Below are 26,521 nucleotides of genomic sequence, written 5' to 3'. Positions count from 1 at the left end.
ATTTGGTCGATCACCAGATCTTCACAAAACATCTGACTACCGTCGCTGCCTTCTCTACAAACGCTGCTAAATGGATCCAGTAATTTCTCTGTAACTGAACAACTAGGGTCTTTGCACCCTCAGCCTCAGCCGATCCAGTCCCCATCTATTGTGGTGTATCACAGGGGGCATGCGTATCTCTGACGCTTCATGATATCTTCACAAAGCTCCTCTTTGATCGTCTTGATAACATGGGTGTCACCTACACAAACTATGCAGATGACACCCAGGTTCTCATTATGTTGACTGGTTGCTATGTAAATGACTCCAAACTGATAAACAGCATCAACCTTGAAATCCAGGCCTGGGCATCTATCTGGACTCTACGCTCTCACTTAAGAAACAAGTGAACGTCACTGCCTCAACAACGGTTTATACCAATAAACTGATTAACGCCTGCAAATCATACTTATCCACCAACAGTTGCACCACGCTAGCCAGGGAACTAGTCCTATCGAAGTTGGACTACTGCAATACTCTCTTCCTAAGATCCTCAGAACGCAATCTTAATAGACTGCAGGTCCTACAGAATAATCCATTGAGATCAGCATTAAACATACCTTGATCCAACCATATCTCATCCACTAGACAGGATGCTCACTGGCTCCCGGTGCGCGACAGGATCTCCCTCCGCACACTTGCCATCACTCATAAATGCTTGTCAAATTCCGCCCCGAAATATCTAGTTGACAAGTTCTCTAGAAACCAACCAGCCAGACCTACAAGATCATTCTACTCGCACTGTCTTAACATCCCGAGGTTCACATTAAAAACTGCGGGAGGAGCCAGCTTCCCAGTTTTGGCTGCCAAAATGTGGAATTCTCTCCCCCTCACTATTAGAGCTGAGCCGTCCTTATGGGCCTTCAGAGCCCGAGTGGCTCCTTGACATGAAACATTAACAGGCCACAAGTAATTCACTACCCCCACACACATTTACCTCTGCACTTAATCCATACCACCATGGATCTTGTTTTACTGTACTTCATGCACTGTCGACTCCTCTACTCATTTATATGTAGCATTCAGCTAGTCGACGATCCTGTAACCTTCTTGTCGACAAGCACTTCTTTCCTATGTACTATATATGTATGCTTTTGTAACCTTGTCACACGTTACAGTGCCCATTTACCTCAGGGATAGGTGCGCTCTATAAATAATAAACTAAACTAATCTTACTGGGTCTTCCGGAAATCTCTAAAAACTCTCCTATTTGTGGACTGCCTAATCTACTACTGATATTTCAGCACTGTGTGTTACACCACCTTTGTCTGCTCCTTTGCAAGTAACTGGCCATGTAATAGCGACTTGATACCCTAGGGTTTAGTGTGCTATAAACATGGAAAAATAAATAAATAAATGTGTTGTAAGTACATAAGCGTGTGTGTCTGGTAGGTGTGTTTGTGCATCAGCTAAATGTGTGTCATAAGTGTGTGCGTCGTAATTATGTGTCATACAATATGCAAAGGATTTCTATTGGGATACTGGGAAGAGGCCACGGGAGGTGCATGTAATGGAATAGATTACTAATGGGGTACTGGGATGAGGAAGGGGAAGGTGGTGGTAAAGGTAGGATTACTAATGGGGTACAGACATAAGTAAGAGGGAGGTGGTGATATGCAAAGGATTACTATTTGGTACTATAATGAGGAAGAGCAAGGTCACGGTATATGTAGGATTACTAATGGGAAGAGGGAGATAGGGATATGCAAGTATTCCTATTGGGGTACTGGGATGAGGTAGAGGGAGGTGGGGTAATGCAACAGATTACCAATGTGGTACTAGGACCAGGAAGAGGAAGGTGGTGTTAAAGGTATGATTCCTAATGGGGTACTGGGTGGAGGAAGAGGAAGACAGGGAGGGAGGATTAAAGGGAGGATTAATAATGAGGTACTAGGACAAGGAAGAGAGAGGTTGTGGTAAAAGTAGTATTACTATTGGGGTACTGGGACTAGGAAAGGGGGGTGGTGGTAAAGGTAGGATTACTAATGGGATACTGGGATGAAGGTAGGGGCAGGTGGTGGTAAAGGTAAGATTACTAATGGGGTACTGGGATGACGAAGTGCGAGGTGGGATATGCAAAGGATTACTATTTGGGTACTGGAACGTGGAAGGGGAAGGTGGGGGTAAGGCAACAGATTACCAATGTGGTACTGGGACGAGAAAGAGGAAGGTGGTGGAAAAGGTAGGATTACTAATGGGGTACTGGGTCAAGGAAGAGGGAGGTGGGGATATGCGAAGGATTACTTCGGGGGACTGGGATGAGGAAGAGGAAGACAGGGGTAAAGGTACTATTACTATTGGGGTAGAAAGAGGGAGGTGGTTGTAAAGGTAAGATTACTAATGCAGTACTGGGATGAGGAAGAGGGGAGTTTGGATATGCAAAGGATTACTATTGGGATACTGGGATGAGGGAGAGGGAGGTGGGGCTATGCAAAGGATTAATGTTCGGGTGCTGTGATGAAGGTAGAGGCAGGTGGCGGTAAAGGTATGATTGCTAATGGGGTACTGTGTTGAGGAAGCGCGAGGTGGGATATGCAAATGATTACTATTGGGCTACTGGAACGTGGAAGAGGAAAATGGGATAAAGCTAGGATTACTAATGAGGTACGAGGGAGAGGGAGGTGGTGGTAAAGGTAGGATTACTAATGAGGAACTGGGACAAGGAAGGGGGAAATGTGGGTAATGCTATAGATTACCGATGGGCTACTGGGACGAGGCAGTTGGTGGTAAAGGTAGGATTACTAATGGGTACTCGCATGAGGAAGAGGGAGGTAAGAATATGCAAAGAATTAATGTACGGGTGCTGGGGTGAAGATAGACACAGGTGGTGGTAAAGATAAGATTACTAATGGGGTACTGGGATAAAGAAGAGGGAGGTGGAATATGCAAGGGATTACTATTGGGGTACTGGAACATGGAAGAGGAAGGTGGGGGTAAAATAATGAGGTATGAGGAAGAGGGAGGTTGTGGTAAAGGTAGGATAACTAATGAAGTAATGGGATGAGGAAGAGGGTGGTGGGGATATGTAATGGATTACTATTGGGATACTGGGACGAGTAAGAAGGTGGTGTGGGTAATACAACAGATTACTGATGGGGTAGTGGGACAAGGAAGAGAGAGGTGGTTGCAAAATGAGGATTACTGATAGGATAAGGGGACAAGGAAGAGGGAGGTGAGGACATGAAAAGGATTACTGTTGGGGTCCTTGGACGAGGAAGAGGAAGTTATCGGTAAAGGTAGGATTACTAATGGGGTACTGGGTAGAGGAAGAGGGTGGTGAGAGTAATGCAACATATTACTGATGGGGTACTGGGACAAGGAAGGGGGAGGTGCAGGTAATGCATCAGATTTCTGATGGGCTACTGGTATGAGGAAGAGGGAGGTGGTGGTAAAGTAGGTTTACTAACGGGGTAGTGCAACAAGGAAGTGAGGGTGGGGATATGCAAAGGATTACTATCGGGGTACTGACATGAGGTAAAGGTAGGTTTACTAAAGGAGTACTGGGATTGAGGAAGAGGAAGGTGGGGTCATGCAAAGGATTACTATTGGGGTACTAGGATGAGGAGGAGGCTGATAGCTCAAGGTAGGATTACTAAGGTCATACTGGGACAAGGGAGGTGGGTGTAATGCAACAGATTACTGATGGGGTACTCGAACAAGGTAGGTGGAGTAATGCAGAAATCTTCACTGCTGATGTGAAGACCATGTCCAATCACGAAAAAAGACTATTGAAAACATGGATCGGCACCACTCGATCTCCTGTTGCACGCATTTTATTTAATGTCATGAACCAGTTAAAAGCTTTTACAGCTTATACGAAATCTAATACAACACCCTAACCAATATAGCCCCCTAATGCCACTCTGCCACACATTTTAGGTTAATATAGAAAGCAGTAACTTATAATACTCCTCTTCCCCTAAGTAGCATTTATTGTGCTTGCCACATCTCAATATTTTATATTTGTAAAATATGGACTCTTTTTTTTTGCCAGTCGAAATGAATCGAGATTCAGATCTAGATCTCAGAAAAACACTTTAAAGAAAAATCTACACTACGCTCAGATCCCAAACCCTCACAAATCCTTCTCTCTTACCTTAGCCCAAATGCTCCCTAGCCTCAAAACATCCTCCTCACTCCCCTCACCATTTTACTGCTGTTTCAAAAAAGGAATCTAGATCTGAATCTCAATCTTCAAAATGGTGGATTTTCGGAAATGAAAAGCCTTTAGTCCAGAAATGCATCAGGGCAGATATAGCTAACTTTCTGCGTACCGGGAACACCCTGCTCTCTGCCAAATAAAAAGAAATAATGGGCAGATTGATGCCAAACCAAAGACTTTCCTGCAAGCGCTTTGTTTGATTTATTTGGCAAATAATCCGTCTAGCAGTTTGGGCCATGCCTGTGAGCAAAAAATTAACATTTTCCCTATGGAAAACACACCCTTTTCATTTGTTGACACTTTATATCTTTTAACTCCTAACATGGCTTTCCACGAAATTCTCTGATTTTGGGGATGCCCGGCCTCAAATCTTGTTTTGAGAATATTGTGCTGATCCGTCCTACAGCTGAAAAGGTATTAGACAACATTTTTGCATTTCATCTGGATGATACGTTTTGCCTTAACTATAGGGCAGTTACACACATTTTATGGTCTCTCCCCCTTTTTTGTGACCTACGTCTGTCTGTTTTGTCCCCTGACTTACTCCCTCTTTCTAATATCCCGCTTACCTTATCCCTGTTTTCTTTTTTCACCTCACAGACTATAGTCTGGTCTACACCCTGGGGGGGGTCACAGTTTGCTCATATGAACAAGGTTTCAGCATGTTAAGACAACTACTGTGTTGATCCACCCAGTATAAAAGCCACATATACCCACCTGTTGCTGTTCTTCAGAACTATGTATTAGTATAAATTAGTACCCGGTAGCGAGAATCCACGGGATACACTTAACGTGGATTGGCTCGTTTTCCGAGCCATACCACAGTGTAATCCTGTGGACGCACTTATGTGGATCGCGTGCCGGGTACGCTCTCTTTTTTTTCTTTCTGGCGACCATGGAAAGGGAGAAGGGACCACACAAAGTCCCTTTTTCCTTTTCCAAGGTGGCAATTTTTTATATTTATTTTACTCCCATTCATTAGTACGGAGAAAGTTGGCCCAAAATGGCGACAGTTGCTCCGTACTAATGAAGCAGTACACATGTTCTAGTGTTCCTAGAACTAACGCGTACTGCAGCGACTCCTTTTCAAACGGCAAAAGAAATGCCTTTTGAAAAGGTTTCATCAGCGCATTAGTATTGCGGGGCTGCAAACACCGGAAAACTAGTATCGCGAGACTGCAGACCCCGGAATACTAATGGCAATAACCGCTTCGCCGGGGGCCATTACCGCCTTAAGGTCATGCCCCCGGGACCACCATTAAGGCCCTCGCGTTTAGGCCCCGGGGACATTACCTTACGTGGTAATGGCCCGCCGGCGAGTCGGTTATTGTCATAGTGTTTCACAAAGCAAGTTTTTCAATCGATTTGGAAATAGTACAATGAATAGCAGTTCCACTTTATAATTTGTGTAACTTTTCAATTATTTTCCCCTTTTGCTCCCTCTGACTGCAGGTGGCCTGCTGCCCAATGACCACCGGCACACGGTTCTGTCGTCTGGTGCCTTAAGGATCTCAGGGGTAACCCTGCAGGACCAGGGTCAATATGAGTGCCACGCCATCAGCGCAGTCGGGGTAAAGGTTCACCAAGTGTTGCTGTCCATCAGACTGCAAGGTAAGGGCGCTGTCTGATGCTCCGTTGTTTCACAACTAGGTTTGCACTATATAAAACCCAGCACATTCATGCATTAACATACATGCTGAAGCACAAGTTGAAGGAAAGGCGGGCTATGGGGGACACCATCAAGGTTTGCTATTGGTCAACCTAGTTCATGGTACAGTTCAACTATATATGATGATGTCACAAAAGTCTCTGCAGTGCTGTCTTCTCGTCCAAATCTGCAGAGATTATGTTAGCAGTGTTTTATCTCGTGCACACAATAAAATGCCTTCAAATTGGAAAAAATTGACATTTTGTGAAAAATTATAATTTTTTCTTGAAGGCATTATATCAATGGAACAATTTAAACTGCACGGTTTTGTTGATATCGGGTTGGTTGTGTGTATTGCTCTTATACCGGGTATAGTGATACGTTGGCAAACATTGTAACTGCTCCCACTGACACAGACGACATTGGTGGAGTTAGTTCAGGTGTAAAGTAAGAAATTGGTATCTGTTAAAATGTTAAATATGAAATCTGGACCAGACCATTCTGAAGAAAGAATAGGAACAAGGGTTATTGGTGTCGGCAGGCATGATGTTTATGTACTGACGATTAATTGTTGTGATTGTGTTATATTTATTACTTATGTCATTAGTTTTATTATTGTTAATATAAATATGAAATTAAAAGGATTTACCAGAGTGTGCGTCTGATTATCATAATAATATATTACATGGTGTCCAGTCAAAGAGTCGAATGAAAAAAGGATCGGAAAAAAAGGATCAAATACCTTTTTTTAAATGTTTTTATTTTTTTGGGGCTTGGTATAGGTAAAAATTGTGGGTTTTGGGAAAAAAAACAGGGGATTGGGGGGCGGCCCACCAACAAAAAAAAATGCATTTCATTTTTTGGTTTAGGTCCTTTTGATTCGAAACAATTGTATTTCGAATCTTTTCATTCGACCCTTTCACCTACAACCATATTACATATATACTAAATTGTATAATTGATTACTACTAACAATATTATTAATATCAGTAGTAGTCAGAGTGGCAGTAGAAAAAGCAGTAATATTTGCATTGCCTATAAACGTTAGGTGGTTGCATCTTCATTAAAATATCTTTTATTAAGCGCTTAACACCGGAGACCAGTCTCTAAGCGCATTGTCTTGTTGCCAAGACAAATGCGTTGCCCCTAAGCTATCCCCCAAGCCCTAGCTTTGATCTCGAGGGTAGAATGTGTAGCTTCTATGGATTGTTGGCAGCACTGTTATCAAAAGGAAATTATTCAGATCTAGTGCATACATGGGTGTACTGGACATACATGTCAGGTAAGTCTCCAAAACACTCATGAACTTCTTGGATTAATGCTATGGAATTATGTATGACTGATGGAGGTATTCTATACCCCTCCTCCCCCCCAACGTGATTTATAGAAAATTAGAGAATTTGGACATCCCTCGAGGATGATTTCTAGTATGAATTTGTATTTCTTAATATGTTATGGCACTGAAATGAACCGTGCATTTGCAACAGGTTGTGGAATGCAAGTATGATGATGGCTGCACTGTAATGATGCATGGATTTAAGCGGCATGTGCCCTTTAACAAAGACTTTCAGGATTCCATAGATTAAGAACAGGTCTTCTAGGATATAATGGTTAGATCAGCCCGCAGACTTTAAGCCGATGTTCTAGGTGCACCAGAACATATGCTGCTGCTGTCTGCTACTGACAACAACAGCATATGTTTAGGTTAATCTAGAACATCAGGATCATGTCTATGGTTGATCTAGCCATTGCATCATTTGCTCATGTGGTGTTGGGCCACTGTGACTTTGTTATACGGGTGCATAGTATTAGCTGGCCCTGGAGCCCCAGTGAACAGAGCACGACTGATCAGGCAGCATATAACATGTTGCCCCTTGAATGCATACTCACTGTGCTTACTGGATTCATGTAGCCTATTACTAGGTAAACCTAGAACCCACAGTCACAGAGTTTGCCAACTCACTGCTGCTTATCACTTGGTGAGACCAGATTTAAATGTTTTACCATTTCATCATTTCATGCAGCTTTTCATCTGGAAAATCAAGTCATACCCACTGTTGTTGCACTCCCCAGTTTAAATGTGTGAACCCAGAATCCAAAATGGTGTGTTTGTCTAATCCATCTATCCCATTATTAGAGGCATATAGAATTCCTGCTTTTCCTGATTCAAATGTAATTCACTCCTGATAGCTTCTGAAACCTTCCAGATGGTGTAGACATCACTGCCTTGTGCAAGACCACTTAATTCCTTGGTGTACATACAGCATCTGTCTGAGAGGACCATTGGGACCCCTTGTAAATGTAGAGCACTAGGACCACCAAAGCAAGTATATCTGAAAACCTGCCTATTTGTCATTTCCTCTCTGACAGACATCAGCCGGGAAGGGGACACCTTTGTGGAAACATCCATCCTGGAGGCCATCAGCAGTGTGGACAGTGCCATCAACTCCACACGAACAGAGCTCTTCAGCAGGTGAGAACACGTTGGCATTCTGTTGTGTGTCATTGTCACCCAGCAAAGGCAAAGCGGTGTGAAGGGACATTGGGAGAGAACCCAAGGTCAGTTCACCTCTGTGAGCCAGGGTCGGGCAGTCTAAAATGTAGAAAAGTACAGCATGCCACACACATGCTGTCTTGGGAGGATGGCTCACGGGCAACGCATTCGCCTTGGAAGGAAGACGACACGGAGCAACACATGTTCGATCTCCAGGACTGCGCTTAGAAATTTCTGGGTATTAAGCACGTTATAAATAACCTACCATCATCATAATCATACTTTAGCCTCTTTCCCATCTAGGGTGTACACAACTTGCTCCCAGTCCTTGCACAATAAATATTGTTATATCATGTGAAAAGTGGTACGGGAACCTCCTGCTCACTGTAAAGTCCTAGGAGCACGCGAGCGCGCACGCGCTCACACAAACACACACACGCTGATAGATCAACAAACATGCCAAGCAGCATGTAACAGCCATGATGCCTTCGTGTGCTGGGATACAGAGGATTTTTATAGAATCGTGTTGCAACAGATACAAAGAACAGCCACCCCTGACTTCACACTAGTGTAAAGGAAAGCTATCATGGTCCTATAGAATCTTTGTCCATTAGGATCCAGTTTACTGGCAGCTGCCAGCCAATAAAGCCCCTGAGCTGGCCCTAAGAAAAAAACTTAAAACCCCCAATAATTAATATATTCGTTTATTAATAGTTAATGAACTGCTAAGCATAAAGAGAAAAGAGTTGTCCCATGTACATCATTGTTTAAAATATCTTCTGAAGCGCCTCATTGCAAGTGTGCAGTTTGAAAAAAATGATAGAAAAAATTACAGTAATTCTGGCTGTAGCATTTATTTCCTCACAGGCACACTTTCAAGGGTGTGACGGCGGCCCTGACCTGCTGGTAGATCAGGCCCCTACCAGCAAATAATTGCTGGATTGACCAGCAGCGGTACTCCATGGGAATGGGAATTTATCGGCACTCCCCCACCCGTAATATCTCAGTAATAACGGGATATCGGACGACAGAGAAGATAAGGCTGGTTTGCCAGTATCGTGCCAAAATTACCAGCGGGATACTGGCAAACCTATTTTTTTTTTTTTTTTTTATTGTTTAAAGTGCTTTTGGTTAATTAAAACCTTATACACTACAAAATTTTAACATTGACCATACATAGTTACATATTTCACATAGAAAATCATTAATAAACACATTTTAAAATTAATTCTTGTTTACAAACTAAATTGTAAAAAACACATTTACCAAATACCTCCCATTACACACTTCCAAATATAAAAGGCTGCCCCAATAAAAACCTTAATTTCTCCGTCATAAATAACTGACCAGAATTGGTCTGATTCAATTCTTTGCATGTCCCCTACTAAATTTGAGTACCCTTTAATGTAGTATTCTTTTAGGTTTGGGCAAAGAGTTAAAATATGTCTTACTGTCTCCACCTCAATATTACAGTATCTACACAATCTTTCAGCACGAGGAATTTTTGTTCTTACCCCGATAATTTCATTACACGAGAGAATGTTCAACCGTAATTGTAATATGAATCTTCTCATAGCTTTATTTCCCGTGCTAAGCAGATACTGTCTTGGTGTAGCAGGCTTGAGGCCTTGGAGAGCATAAGTAGAATATCTAGACTTTTTGTATAAATAGGACTGATTGTCGCATAAATCCCAGATAAAAGCCTTATCTTTAAGGCTTTTCTTAATGTACATAATGTTATCTTTTCCCATATGTACATTATATCCTAGGACTTCTAAAAATGTTAATACTATTTTTTGTAAATTTAAAAAATAGGAATTCTTAAATCTGCCTTCACTTTTATTTTTACCTATAAGGTTGAGCATGTTACCTTCATCCCCATCCCCCAAAATTATTCTTAAATAAAGTTTGCAACATTCTATTTTCCATAGGGTCGAGAGGGATATTAGCCCCAGTTCGCATCTTATCGCTTGTATTGGTACCGAATTTGGGAGTCCTAAAGCTGGTCTCCAAATCTTCCCTTCAAGTAGATGCAGTTTGCACAGATATTTGCTTTCTACAGTTTCCAATGCATACATAATTCCAGGAATAATACAACTTTTATATATCTTGAGTAGACCTTCGACAGAGTGACCTCCTTTACTGGTGATATATTTTCTTATAACTTTCCATTTCTTTACTATTTTAGAACTCACCGCCTCTTGGAAAAATTGTATGCAGGGATTGCTCAGAATAGGCATCCCCAAATAAGGGTAGGCCTCCACTACCTCCAGTTTAATCAAGTTTATCTGCCACCTAGAGATAAGCCTTTTCTTTTCAAGCCTGGTGGCTCCAAATACCATAACCTTAGTTTTGTTTATATTGATACTTAGGTTATTCTTTTCGGAGTACAATAATAGTCCATTCAACATTCTTTGCAACCCTACTGGAGTTTTATCCAAGAGGACGGTATCATCCGCATACATCAGTCCACAAATGGGTTTTCCCGCTACTATTGGTGGAAAGTTATTTATAGTCAAAAAACTTTCCCACATATCTGAGACATACAAATTGTATAATATGGGAGATGTCACACATCCCTGCTTTAGACCGGTGTTAGTGGCGATCTCTGGAGATATCATCCCTCCTTTGCCCAAACAGATGGAAACCGTGGTTTCCCTATACATTTCCCTCAAAAAGTGCAAAATTTTGGGACAGATATTTTTCTCACTTAGTTTCTTCCACAACAACCCTCTATTGACACTATCAAAAGCTTTTGAATAATCTACAAAGCACACATACAGTTTTTCCCCCTTATCCTTTGCCCCTGCTATAATGTAATTCAGCATTGTTAGGTTATCAATGGTACTGTACCCTTTCCGAAAGCCAGTTTGAAGAGTAGATAGAAGTCCCTTTTCCTCTATCCAAATGTTTAACCTCTCCACTAAAAGGGAGCAGAAGATCTTACAACTGCTGTCTGCCATAGCCAGCAGTCTATAATTATCAGGCAGTTTTCTATCTCCCTTTTTAAAAATAGGGACCACTATGGCTTTCCTCCAGCTATCCGGTATGCGGCCTGTCTCCCATATACCAGTAAACAGCTGGAGCAAAATCACTGCCCATTTCTTAGGATTTTGTTTTATGACAGCATTTGCAAGCCCATCCGGGCCTGGGGCACGTGAGGATTTCATTTTAGAAATCACTTTCAGAATATCTAGGATACCAAAGGGGATAATGTCTTGGTCATATGAGTTTATCCCATTGAGATTAGCAGACATGTCACTTGTCTTGAAATAGAGGTCAGTAATATAATGCTTCCATGCATCTTGGCTCACATTAGTATTTTCCCTACTATCCTCATCCATCAGATACTGTCTATATAGGTACCAAAATTTTTTTGAATCATGGGTTTTACATATCGTGTATAAACACCTCCAATTGGCATTGCTGGTGTTATACTTGTAATCCTTGATCCAATTTTTGTAATGAGTCTTTATGTTTTTAATTCTCTTACTTCTCTCTTCTTCACCCAAGTCACATGTCTGCTTAAGTTTACAAATCTCACCCAACATTTCTTTTTTTCTATCATAGATCATTTGATCATATTTATGGGAGTGATTTTTGCCCCTTATATTTTTCACAATAACCTTGCTGTTTAACCTCCGAATTATACCCAACAGATTAGTTATTGGATTTAGACCATTCAATGCAATATCCTGCCCCTCAATGGGCAGCCGATCAAACAGCTCATTAAAGATGGTTAAATTTTTATCCGACCATGTGATCCTATTTCCGGATGCTGAGAATTGTATGTCCATCTCATTGCACACTTCCCAACATTTACTTTCCGGGCCCTTAGTAAATGTGCCCCTAATGGGTGTATGGTCACTCAAGGTGGTAACAATATGTTCAAAGGAGATAGTGGATAGGCTTAATTGTTTACTTACAAACATATAGTCTAACCTATAGCCTACCTTCCCATTAGTCCAAGTTGCCCCCACACCTGGATCCAAGTGAGGTTCTAGATATTCTAAGTCCCAGCTGGTCATAAGGTTCATCCACCGACAGCCCTGCCTAATCTGTGTATTTAAACCCGCCATCAGGTTACCCTCTTGAGTTTCCAATGATGCAATAATGGCCATTTCATCCCACAATTCTTTGCATCTATTCATCTCCTTTACGGCGGAGTCACAGTGGGCATTGAAATCTCCCACTATACAAATATCAGACTCAGGGAAATCCCGGGTCCAGCTTTCAATAGTATGGTTTATATATTCCCCAATCTCTTGTATATCTTCCCGCCCTGGTTGAGAGTATATATTAATGAGAAGGAAACTCCCTAATTGGTTTCCCCTGTCTATACTTGCGCACATAACATTAAGTAGATTCCCATGCATCTCATACTGTTTAAATGATAACTGATTTTTTACCCCAATACATAATCCTCCATAAGGCCTGCCTTTTTCACCTTTGTGGGCAGCTTTATTCCAAATACTATATCCATCTAATAAAATTTCCCCAGTTACCCAAGTTTCTTGTAAGGCAAAGATGTCACTCTCCATCAACATTTGTATGCCTTCCTTGTGTAGTAGAGATTTGAAACCTCTACTATTCCAAGAGAGGAGGTTGAATGTATTATTATATGCCTTATCTCAATTCTGGATTATAGTGTTTGCCTCCTGGGAGTTAACTTGTACGTTTTTATTTCTTAGTTCCATATTAGTAGGAGTAACTCCCACCCCTTCCGTGTGTTTGTCATTCCAATCATTATGAATAGCAGAGTGGCATATCACAATTTCATATTTATTGCCCCATATTCCATCAGAGTATTCTCTTATGAGGTCCACAAAAACCGCAGATCTAAATTGGACAATAACCCAATTTTCCCAGCTTCCATATTCAGGTAGGATAATAGTTTCAATATCCCCTGAATTAATATTTTGAAGCTGCGAAGTATGTGATAATTTATTAAGTAGCCAGGCCCGATTAAGAAAAGGGCTTTCATCTGTCGTGGATTTTTCTATAATTTTAATACTTTTCCCCACTATAAGTAGGGATTCTTCATTTGTTCCCACAATATTTACCCTACTTGTTTTTTGCTTACTGTGCATGGCCAGTCGTTCCATCTCTTTGAAATAAATTTCCTTCTCCCTTTTGGTAAGGGGCCCAATATTACTATTATATGGGATTTCAACATATTTAAAGTTATTTTCAATGGGTACCATATCCTCTAGTTCACTTTCCTCAATAATATCGTCCTTCCCCTTTAGCCAATTTTCTAGGCCCGTACTTTCAATTGCCACTTTTTTCCTTTCATCCAACTTCTTTTGATGTTCCATGATTTCATAGTGTTTCCCTACTTCTACACATTCCGAGTCTAATGGAGCGGTGTTAGCAAGAGACATGGAGTTTCTTTTCATAATTTTAGTCACTTTAGTCTTGGCCATCATCATCCTTTCACGAGGCGCTTTCTTATTTTTCCTATTTCGCCTAGTGCGCCTCTTAGAGCCTTGGGCTACCCTTATTTCTATCTCACTCACACTATTATTAATCTCTTCAACCAGGTTATCCCTGAGGTTAAGTTGTTCCATATGGGAAGTATTAGTCGGTGTCATAATATTCTCAATTTCTTTTTCCACCGCCATAACCAACTCACTCAGATCTCCTAAAACCTGATTTGGCTCCATGGTATGTCTTTTCTCCTTGTTAAAGTCATTACCACAGTATTCCTCTATCATAATCCCAAGTGATCTAGTATTATCAATATTCTGTAATACCATTGATTTTATATCACTATGTTCATTAAGCAATTTGGTGCAGATGGTCAAGAGGACATCCATCATAGTAGTTAGGGCGTCTAATTTCTCACCTGATATAAGTGAGTTTTCACACCCCCTACTTCTATTGCTTTTATCATCACTTTCAAAGTGGTTTCCCCTAGAGTTAAATGACTCATCACACACATGTGAGTCCTCTTCTCCTTGAGCAAATATATTCAAGTCTGGGGAAGCTGACAAGTTGGACCCAATTTTGTTATTCATATCGGTATCTTCAACCACAGAAATTTCCAAATTAGTACCTGTTCCCATAGATTGTCGCCTAAAGTTATGTACTAATGTCAATAATGAATTATTATCTATCATGGAGCTATTAGTGGGAGATGGGAGAGATTGTATTTTATCAGATACCATTACTTTTTCCTTAATAGTTAAAAAACTGAGTATTTTTGGTTGGTCTAATACACCTTTACCATCACCGGTAGTTTCATTCTTACCACCCTTCTTAGATTTTCCCCCTTTACCAGGCTTCTGAGTGGCTAGTTTGGTATTAGGTGCAGGTATATTATTCTTCCCCTTTTTAGATCGTGTGCTTGGGGCCATATTAGTGTAGCACCAAGTAATAGGTATGTACAGGTGTAGTATAAAAAGAACTAGAAGAAGTTAATAATAATATTATATATCATTTATCCTTAAAGAGTCACGTCACCATAAAAACCAACAAGTAAAATATTAAATCAGTCCTACTATAGCAAAGCCTTGAGTATACCTATACCCAAAGTGTACTGCGTCTGTATATAATATATAAAACTGGGGAGAGGAAAAATCCTTCGCAATACTGGGCAGCCGATACCATCAATTGATAGGTAAACAATTAAAAAGCAAGTGTTAACAATTAAATACAACTTTTAGGTTATAAGTTAAAATCACATAACATATTAGAAAATGTCCAAAACGTTGGATGAGAAATAATAAATTCAATCCAAATCAATATGATGTCAAACTGTTGCTGGGAAGAACCCACCCGGAAAGGGAACGCCCGACAGCTTGAGGAGCGGCCTTAGTCTGACTCTCCCCCCCACCAGGTAGTGAAAGAGTATTAGCCTGTAGAGGTGTGGTTAGCTTACTTCGGTTCCTGGGTGTTAATAGTTTATTTTTCACACTCCACAGCACGTCCAACAGCCGTATAACAGCCGACGCCCTTTACCCCTAACGGGCTTAACGCCGCGAGGGTGGATGGCAAAGGGTTTAAAGGCTGAGGTGGATCACGTGATGGATCACGTGACAGGCCCTAGCCCCGCCTCCTCAGCACAGCATTTTTAGTGCCAGCACCTGCAAGAGCCCCCTCACAGCTCGCAGTGCAGGTTAGATCCACAAATAAAAACGAACGTTTTTTTCCCTTTTCCGATTCTCCAAAGCACTTTTCACATTCAGCAAGCACGCCGCTCGGGCGGATGGCAAAGGGTTTAAAGGCTGAGGTGGATCACGTGATGGATCACGTGGCAGACCCTAGCCCCTCCTCCTCAGCACAGCGTTTTTAGTGCCAGCACCTGCAAGAGCCCCCTCACAGCTCGCAGTGCAGGTTAGTTCCACAAATAAAAAACGAACGTTTTTTTCCCTTTTCCGATTCTCCAAAGCACTTTTCACATTCAGCAAGCACGCCGCTCGGGCGGATGGCAAAGGGTTTAAAGGCTGAGGTGGATCACGTGATGGATCACGTGGGAGGTCCTAGCCCCGCCTCCTCAGCACAGCGTTTTTAGTGCCAGCACCTGCAAGAGCCCCCTCACAGCTCGCAGTGCAGGTTAGTTCCACAAATAAAAAACGAACGTTTTTTTCCCTTTTCCGATTCTCCAAAGCACTTTTCACATTCAGCAAGCACGCCGCTCGGGCGGATGGCAAAGGGTTTAAAGGCTGAGGTGGATCACGTGATGGATCACGTGGCAGGCCCTAGCCCCGCCTCCTCAGCACAGCGTTTTTAGTGCCAGCACCTGCAAGAGCCCCCTCACAGCTCGCAGTGCAGGTTAGTTCCACAAATAAAAAACGAACGTTTTTTTCCCTTTTCCGATTCTCCAAAGCACTTTTCACATTCAGCAAGCACCTATAATGAGGGCCTATGTCCAGAAATCACAACATTTTATATGAGAACCAACCTATGTGTTGCCCCTCAATGGGGCTCGTTTTGATGGAAATGTAACATATCAAAAATGCGTAAAAGCCTTGCATAGGGCTCTATACATTTCTTTTACAATACACCTAATTTTCAAGTGTTTTTATGGTGCAGTGGAGGGACGGATCACAACTTACGATTCCACTGCTTCCTTCCTCTCCACCATACGAATACTACAGCATTTGCACCAACATAGATTTTCATGCCAGCACAGATGCTGTGGACTCCTATGGAGTCTGCCTGCTTTTTACACCAACAAAAAGCAGGCAGACTCCATAGGAATCCATAGTAAGCGCTGCCTGGCACGCATACATGGCAGGCAGTGTTTACTTCATGTACACAGCAGAGTGCAAAAGGGCGGCATACCAGCATGTACCGTCTTTTTCCACTCATCGTTTGCACTCTGCCATGCAAAGGACGGAAATAAGGCGGCAGGGACCTGTTGACTCATAACAGGTCCCCAACCCCAAATTACGGGAGTCTCCAATATGAGCTCCCATGTGTTTAATAGATTGTTTCTACTTAATAGGAAAAGATAGAACAGCAGGTCCCTGCCCACTATAGGTTATTTAAAAAATGATTCCCCATATTGCAATTATTCAATGACACAAATGTATTAATTGAAAAACACTTGTGTCTTATCCCAAAATTGTAACATTGTAAATCCTCCGAGTAATTATTAAAACAGATACCCGCATTTACCTAACATTCATACAGTTAAATATATGCTTTGAAACTCCTCATGACATGCGTGTGCAAAGGTGAACAGGTTAGACACTATATACTGTGCTGTAAGTCTTATCTACACTCCTAACCACTGTGTAAGTGTGGTGATCTGTTTTTCCTACTGAGCAGAAGTGATCTGCCAAACACATTACTTATTTATTTTTACATATATAAAGCGCAATGAGCCAGTGGGCATCGAGGCGCTGTTACATTGCAAGTTACAGGCATGAGATCTCATGATGGCAGGGTAAGTGAATGGCTCCCCCGTGGTATTTACACCAGTGCTATTTGGGCATCATGTCTTATGTGAAGAGCCAGGGTTTTAAGGCTTTCCGGAAGGCCCAATAAGATTGATCGGATCGCAGGGTAGGTGGTAGGGTGTTCCAGTGTTTAGCTGAAGCTTGAGCCGCCTGCCTTAGCTCGTTTACATTTGGGCATGGCATGCCGATGAGCATAGACAGTCCTAGTTGGCCTCGTAGATTGGACTTTCCCGACTCTCGGTGAGAGGTAAGGGGGAGCAGAGTTGGGGAGGCACTGAGGGATGCCGTAATGTTTCCAAAGTTTCTTTAAACTACTAAATTAGTCTGGTTCTAATATAGAGAAAGGACATGTTTCTGGACTTATACATATTGATCTGAGAACCTATTAAAAATCTATATATGCAAAACAAACCTTTACCTTTTGTGCCTAACTGCTAATTATAAAGATTCACTTGGCCCAAATGCATGTGGGTTGCCACGCCAACAACAAGGCTTCAACCTGAGTTGCAGAGAAAATGAGGTGGCGGTGCGGGGGAGTGGGGTTACAAGCATATTATCCAAAATATTTCAATGAGTTGTTCTAGGTTATGCTTAAATTGGCACTCAATCGCACAGAGAAAGCAAGACAATGAGTCCCATGAACCGAGAAAGAGGTCAGTGTTTGCTTTATTCCAGATATATTGGGGGTCATTACAGTTTTGCTGGTGTGGTAAAAGTGCTGGTAAAATTGTTGGTAAATGCAGCACTTTTACTGCACCGGCAAACACTTGTCTGCTGGTGGGGGCACTGATCTACCTCCAGCCAGCAGCTGGAGGTAAATCTTGCCCCCACCAGCAAAAAATAAGGAATTGCCAGCACCGGTAATTCCAGTGGCGGTTATCGCCTCCATGGCGTCCTATGGGACGCCATGGAATGGGGATTTACTGACGTCTCCGCCCCTTGGAATATGCTGGTAATTACAGCATTCCAAGGGGTGGAAGCAGTTTTACCGTTTTGGTGGCATCCTGATGGAATAAGCGGCAGGATACCACCAAAACTATAATGACCCCCATTGACTCTCTTTTAAAAGTTCTGCATAATTTGCTTTCAGGCCCGCACTCCCTCCGCACCTTCACTATCTCGCAGGATTAGGAGGGCTGGTATTTTGTTTGCTTGTAGCAGCAATCTACTTTTTATGTCCAACAACTGTGGTACGACACGTGGAATTTGGAACCAGAAGACCTGGGTTAGAATCTGGCTTCACAATATGAACAAAGTTGCATGATCCTAAGACATCCCCTTACCTTTCCGCACCACAGACCACTAAGCTGGCAAAAATAGGAGAGCATAAAACAGTATCACTATAAAAGCTAACTGGTGTACACAAATTCTCAAAAAACGTAGCTGTTCTGTTTTGCGGCGATGTTTTAGGGACACTTCAAGTTGCAGTGTGAAGCGATGAGCAAGTCTCCACACTTGCGTGTAGGCTCACTCACACAGACCAACATGTGTGATAGAAACTCTGGGGAAACTGAGTTTGCATGCACCAGGTTTCTAAACAGGCTGCACGGTTGAGGCCACGGATCTATTGCAACCCCCCCACCCCTGTGGTGAATGCATTGTAGCTGCCCTTTCTCTTCTCTGTTGCGTTCATACCCACGGCGTAGTTACATTTCTCTCTAATATCATTGTTATATATTCATCCCTCCTCCCTTTTCCCCACTCTTGTCCACACTAGACATACGTTAGTCTATGCATCCCTACTGAGAACATTTCCTGCGGGTATGAACGCAACATGTTGGCTTTCTGACGATCCGCTCTTATCCGATTAGATTTTTCATAGTGAGCGGGGCCACTATTGCTTCGGTAGTATTCTGGGGTGTTGCCGCTGCTTCAAGTGTTCATTGGTTGTGGATGTATTGCCAGCTCAGTAGACTTGCCTTAGGAATTCCTGCTCTTCTCTCCAATAGGCGTCCAAAGACCCCAACCGAGCTGCTTGCCCTCTTCCGCTACCCTCGGCACCCCGACATCATCGAGACGGCCCGTGCTGGGGAGATCTTCGAGAGGACCCTGCAGCTGATACAAGAGCATGTGCAGCAAGGCTTGACTGTTGAACTCAATAGCACAGGTAGGATGCCAACGTGCTGACCTGGACCGCCTGACTTCCAGGGATTGGGTAAGCACCTTCCTGGTACAAGGTGATATCTCCGTGCATCGGAATGGAGCCGGCTCTTGGGCCTCCAGCAACAGACTGACATTGCAAAGGCCTTTGCCGGTTACCTAAGAACAGATAGATGCCGAGGGGCTGTATGACCTCAGCTACAGGCCCCAGGGTACAGACCCTTCATGTAAGATGGTAAGGGCTACCTGGCAGGAAGATGAGAGGGTGAAGGCAGTGAAGGTTTCCCTGTGTCAGGGAATCAGCAGGATTAAAGGGAAAGGACCGCTGGTATCTGACCTAAGGCAAGAGGTTGAAAGCCTTCCTGAGAGAAGCAGTCAACAGGGTGCACGGGAATGGACAGGGGCTGGGAGACCACTGGCAAGAGGTTGAGAGGGCATGGGCCTCCCTTAGACAGACACAGCAAAACAGTTCAGAGTTAAGGACAGGGGATGTCTTGCTTGAGGTAACATGGTAGAGGGGTAGCTGAGACAGACCGCCAGTGATCAAGATACAGATGTCGGGACAGACTGTAGGACCACATGAAAGAAAGTGAAGACCTCCATGAAACACGTAGGCACCGGGTTTCAGAGGATGGAGCAGGATTTATGTCACCAGGGGTGGACTGGAAACCAAAAGGGGCTCTGGAATATTATATCAAAGTGACTCCATATTACACAGAGCAAGCAAACCTTGCAAGCCCAACCCTCCTAAGAATGGTTTGGAGAAGATCTACTCCAAAAGAAAGTTAAAAGAATTGTACCAAACAGACCATTGCAAAGCACATTTGTCCATATCTAGGGATTAAAACAAATGAAATTGTATTTTTATATCGGGTTGTGAACGCGTGCTGTTCGACATTGCCTTGTTTCCAGGTGTTGCTCCTGAGCTATTCTCCAAGCCCAAGAGATTAAAAAGTAGCATTACATAAAATAAAGGTAGCATATAACATCTATTTGTTAAGAGTGAAGACAAAACAATTCTGTAACATTGATTACAAATGATTTAATCCAAAGTGCTATGGGGGATAAGGAGGGAGGCAAGCACGGGGTGTGGTGACTGGGAGAGAGTGCAAGTAGAGCAAAAAGCAGGCAGTATCAATGTGGCTTGCTTGTGTAGCACTTCAGATTGCCCTGAGGCCACACCCAAATGGTAAAGGGGAAGAGGAAGCACAGAGGAGTTCAAGTGGTGTTGTCATGGTTTCAGGTATCTGGCTGCCATGCTGTAGGGCGCAGCCACTGATGTCAGAGTGCTGTGAGGTCAAAGAGCAATTCTGATGTCTGAGACAAAATTAGTATCCTGAGAGTGAAGCAACAGGGAACGACCTTAAGAGAGGAACGGTCTTAAGGCCAGAGACAGGAAGGGGACGGCACAGGAGGAAGAGGAGGGGCTAGTAGAGCCCGGGAATCGGCAGTAAGATGTAGAGGGAAATAAAGAATGGTTATGCCCTCTGACGACTTTATGTGGTTTGTGCCCTTAAGGCTGAGCTGCACAGGCAAGCTAGGCCAGCGGAGGCCCAGGGCAGCCCGCTGCAGGAGGTGCAGCCTGAGACAAGGAGCCCGGGGGCCGCAAGACAGCACTGCATTACCGCCACCAACACGTTACCCCTCCCGATGGGTATGATGATACCCCAACACCAATCCGGCTATCCAGGAAACGTAGGGAGGGTGGGGTCATCCACCCCACATCACTCATCCGGTGGGGCATACGACATTCCACCGTGAGCCCAACACCCCGAAGGGGACAGCTGCCGCTGTATTTACCCACACAAGACTGCTTCAACCCTCATCACTCAGTGCCCCGCAGGGCACCAGCTTTGCAAATTGGCCTGATCAGCCTAACGACCATCCGGCAACCCGCCACATACAGCACCTATACATAAGAAGGCAGTGGTGACCCCATGTGCATGGCTCTCGCCTGAAGCACTGCAGAGAATACACAGCTTTTCGCCACCAGCACAGACTGTCTGATAGCACAGCACTGCCATCTTGTCAGAACAGCAGACCAACCGATAATAGAGAAAGAAAGGACCGGCAGCAGTGCATCGCCAACTCTCCATCAAGACAGGGCCAGCGCCCGCAGACACCAACAAACTCTGCAGATGCACAAGTCACCGTCACACCACTGCCATAGCGCTCCAGCAGCACCCGCAACACTGCTCCAGGATCCTACAACAGGAAGAGCGTCAGAGAGGCCCACAGACCGCAAGTCCCCAGAGAAACAGGTGTCCAAGTGACTAACAGGACGAAATAATAGACAGGCCCACCATCAAGTCGAGAAGGACACAGCAGAGAGGGACGCTGCTGCTGGTGACGTCCAGTTGTTCTAATAAGACCACACAGAGCGCCAGGCCAGTGACCATCACAAAGAAGAGGACCCTCGTCCCCCCTACCAGCACAGCTGTCTTCTGTCTTCGCACCGAACACGAAAAAAGTGCGCCAAGGAAAAGGTCGGAGTCAACACAAGAAACTGCCAGAGGAGGACAGTGATCATCTGCCGAAGAAAAGGAAAATGGCCACCGACCAGTCAAACAATATGCAAGGACAAAACAAAAGGGAAGACAACTAAACAATTCCTGGAAAAGCAATGGACACAGCAGAATTAACTCTCTGGAAAAGGACGGGGTAATGATTCTCGTGGTGTGATTCCCATCGACAAGCAGATTGTAAGGAAGGTGATGGGAAAACTAAACAAACCACGGAAGAGCAAACCCACCGCACCAGACAGCACACTTTCAGGCCTGGAACATCGGAAGTGTACAGTGACTCAGAAGGAGGTTGATGACAATGGAACAATGATGTTAAACACCCCAGACAGCATGACAGAGACCAGGAAAAGGAGACCTAAGGCGCAGGACATGGGAGCGTCTGTGTGTGGCGAAGATAATGCGGCTAACCCCCCAACCAGGGAAGTGGAAACTACAGAGGGAGTGAAGGGAGACGAGAGCACGAGGGAAATTGACAGCTCACAGAGTGCCCCGACATGCCCAAGCTGGGGGAAAAGTACCAAACAAATGCCCAAAAGAACTCCCTCAAGGGACAACAGCAAGGAGAGAGGACAAACCCCCAGGACAGGCATGGTAAGTGCCAAAAGGAAAACCCCAAAGGAAAGTGACACACGAACATGCAATGAGTCTCCCAAGAACGCAAGTGCTCCCGCCAACGGGAAACGCCCTTTATCTGGCAAAAACGCCAGACACATCAAAAAGTTGTCAGAAGTAACCAGATCCAAACAAGGCCACCAAGCGCCCCTTGCCAGATCGACAAAATCAGCAAGTGGATTGGAACAAAACAATAAGGGGAGACAAGCTCACCACGACAGAGCTGTTGAGAACAATACAGCCATGAGAAAGGGGTCAAACAAGCCTCACATGGCCAGAGCGCCTCGCATGACAAGGTTAACCAGGCTCGCCCTAACCATGGATAGTTAGAAGTTAGGTTTTGAAACCTACCCCTCGAAGTACACGTCAGAGATAAACACCCGCAGAATGGTTATGCCCTCTGAGGACTCTGTTTGGTTTGTGCCCTTAGGCTGAGCTGCCCACTTCATGCAATGCTACCTAGTTCGAGAGAGGATTGCAACAGCTTCTTTATGGGTTGCGGGCGGCATAACATAAAAAATGTCTGCTAGTCCTAGTCCTAGCTTTCAAAGTGACCGTGCAGGGACCCCAATCGACATAAACTCAGCCCAAAGCGTACTAGCTGATAGCAGTGAAGGACGAGGATGGGCTTATAAATGGCATCATTGTGAAATATTTTATCTCTGGGAGAAATTAAACAATGACTGACAGTAAAGCTGTGAGCATTTCTGGACGAGCAGCATCTGTCTAATCTGCTGAACGTGTCAATGTAAAGCATCAGAGTGCCTTGAAAGAGACCCTTCCCTTTGGGGGAGGAGCGGGCAACAGAAGTGTCGTCCTGCTGCAAACATCAGAAGCAGAATGAAAGGTTTCCGCTCCTGCATCTATGCTAATCAGGGACCCCACCGTTTGATTTGGAATCTTAGAGGTTGCCACCCCATAAATCTGTTCTGGTCATTGTAGCCACCTTCATTTTGGCCTTTTAGAGGAGAGAGTCTGCAACCTTTGGTTCTCCAGATGGTTTGGACTATAACTCCCACCAGCCCCCCGACATTTGGGTCCATGGTGAGGGATCTTGGGAGTCATAGTCCAAAACATCTGCAGAGCCACAGGTGCAGACCTCTAAGCAAGAACTAAGATTCTGCATGTACCCACAGGGTTCCAGCCTTCTGGGTATGTGTATGTGTGTCCCTAACCATGATATGCTAGTTCAGGCCAAACCATGTTTTCTACCAAGACATAACCAGACCAAGGTACACTATTGAAAATTCCACGGAATGCCCAGACTTCCATAAATATTGCGTCCCGCCTGTAGGAAGCCTACAGGATCGTGTAAGCAAATTTAACAGAGGGAATGAGATACCTCATTGGTTTATAGTGTATCCTTGTAGGTGTATTTGCATCTTCCCCTGCTACCACTGCTGCACACTGTCCCTCTAGTGCAGAGTCCCAGCACTGTCAGCAGCTACCTGATGTACCCAACTACAGGAATACATCTGTGTCACACTAACACACGTAGGAGCGGAGACTAAGCTATTGCTACTATGCACTGTACTGCACTGCACTACAATCTCCCTCACCCAATGAATCAACATACGTTTGTAATGTACCTGCTCTGGCGTAAACGAAGCTGAATGGGGTGGGTATTATGTCTTAATATATTTGGTGTCATCAAAAAACAGAAACGATATGTCCAGAGCAAAGTATGTTTAGAAAAAATGTATCAACATTTATTTAAAGTGATACAAAAATTGAAAAAGTGAATAAATCACAGAAAATTATTATACACTGATCATTTTAACATAGCAAAACAGCAGCAACAATATACCGAAAATCGGCTAAAACATCATCACTCATACTCAACATACATGGTGCATTCATACACACACAACTCATCATACCGTGGCATACATCCAAAGTACTAAAAGACACAAAAAACATGCACAAAGTGGTGTCAAATGAGTGGATGAATTTTGTCCAAAGGCTGACAGGCAATGGCCTGTGATAGGCTGATGCCAAGCTAGTATCTGACACCCCTCCTCACCCTCGCGGGCAAGATATACCCATGTTGGGGATATATGGCAGGTACTGGGAAGTCTGTGGATTATAAGTCAGACTGATACAGACAATAGTGTAAAAGGGCAAGAGCACTGTATGCAGTTTGGCTGCAGTGGATGAGGTCAAGATGTTCCGGGACAGGCAGACCCTGAGGCACAGAGGGTAGAATAGGTGCAGCCTGAGCGGTATGAGCGGTATGTGCTGGGAAAATGGCGATCTGACCTAGTGTGAAGGGATGCCAATCTTGCTGACCAAGACAGACTGACAGTGTGGCATGGGGGCAGGAGTGGCGTGAGCATTCGCTTTTACTTCAGCTTTTCATGAGAACATTTCTAACCTCTGTTTACTCTGGGATCGCGTCATCCTCTCATTCCAACTAGAATCCTGTGCGTTCGGCTTTAAACCTGTGTGCCCATTCTCCACCATCCACTGTCTGACACTTCTCATATCTTTTCCTGCCTGGTTAGACTCCTCTTGCTCTGATCATTTCTCTGTATCCAGTTGTATTTAAAAACTTTGTGGTCTCTCTTCCGCCTATCTGTGCAATCTCATTAAGTTCAACGCCCAATTTCTTTATCTGTGTTCTCTGTTTTCTGAGCTTGTTGGCTACATCCTTCCCCGCTGTGCCCCATCCAACTTTCAAACTTTCACTCTGCTTGCACCCAACCTCTGGAAACCTCTCGTGCCATTGGATCTTTCATAGATTTGCATACTGTGAATACACCCCCCTCATCAGGCTGCGAATCCTCAGCATTAATACATTAATAAATGGCATAGCAGTCATAACAGACGTTTAATGTATAGCCTACCCACTTCATTCTTGGTCCTTTTTCTGTGGGCCAGTGAAGGGGCGGGGCTTAGGCTCCACCAAGGAGAGCCATCATTAGATTATTTAGCCAAGGTTATGGAAAACCTTTTCTCATTCACTCACGACTTTGAGGGTTCTCAGCAACTCTGAGGTTTAAGTGCTTCTAAGGGTTCTAAGCACCTTTTAGGTTCAAGTGCTTCTCAGGGTTTTGAGCATCTCTTAGTTTCAAATGGTACTCTGGGCTTTCAGCACAGCTTAGGTTCAAGTGCTTTATAGAGTTCTCAGCAGCTTTCTTTCAGATTCAAGAACCTGTCAAGAACATATTTAGTAGTTCCTCTCAGCACCCTTAAGATTCCACTGCTCTTCTCGGCACCTCTCACGTATAAGTGCTCTTCTCAGCACCTCATGTGCTCTTCACCTCACCTCTCATGCTCTCTACAGCACCTCACGTGCTGAAGTGCTGTTCTCAGTACCTCTCAGACGCAAATGCTCTTCTTGGCAGCTCTCAATCTCCTGCGCTCTTCTCAGCACCTCTCACACTCAAGTGCTCTTTGCAGTATCCCGCGTGCTGAAGTGCTGTTCTCAGTACCCCAAATGCTCTTCTTCGCACCTCTCAACCTCCTGCGCTCTTCTCAGCACCCCTCACACTCAAGTGTTCTTTGCAGCACCTCACAAGATAAAGTGCTTTTCTCAGTATCTCTGAAGCTCCACTGCTCTTCACAGCGCAACTCATGCTTGCATGCACTTCTCAGTAACCCTCATGCTCAAGTGCTGTTTTCAGCATCTCACAGGATTAAGTTCTCCTCTCAGTTCCTCTAAAGCTCCAGTGCCCTTCTCAACTCCTATAAGGCTCAAGTTCTCTCTGCAGTACCTCTCAGGCTCTCCTTTTGTACTGTTCTGCCTCCTGCTTCTGTTCTTCCTGTACTTTGGCATAGGCATCTCTCCTGCCTATTGTTTGATCATTCTAGGTATTGGCTGTTTGACCTTTTGTACCTCCACTTCCCCTCCAGAGCAGCATCCGGGACCAGAATGCTACATATTTTCCATCCGCCATTTTCTTTTCATCTAATCTCACAGTCCACTGGCAGTACCTTCCTAGGTCAGGCACCCTCTATGCGCATCTCCTTTCGGTCCAGCTAAGAGAGCTCTGCCATATGCAAGGTTTGCAGCCCAGCAATGCCCATCAA

General features: G+C 44.0%; 1 protein-coding gene across 1 annotated transcript in view; it reads left to right on the top strand.

Moving 5' to 3' along the window:
- Nucleotides 1-26,521, top strand: part of LOC138580351 (peroxidasin homolog) — a 375,430-nt gene that overhangs the window by 234,876 nt on the left and 114,033 nt on the right. Inside the window, exons 12-14 of the mRNA XM_069650821.1 lie at nt 5,654-5,812; nt 8,220-8,322; nt 19,202-19,359. Coding sequence (XP_069506922.1) covers nt 5,654-5,812; nt 8,220-8,322; nt 19,202-19,359 — 420 coding nt within the window. The remainder of the gene's footprint in view (nt 1-5,653; nt 5,813-8,219; nt 8,323-19,201; nt 19,360-26,521) is intronic.

This window comes from Ambystoma mexicanum, chromosome 3p, assembly GCF_040938575.1.
Source record: "Ambystoma mexicanum isolate Mex_15411 chromosome 3p, UKY_AmexF1_1, whole genome shotgun sequence".
NCBI lineage: Eukaryota > Metazoa > Chordata > Amphibia > Caudata > Ambystomatidae > Ambystoma > Ambystoma mexicanum.
This window is presented reverse-complemented; position numbering and strand designations above follow the sequence as displayed.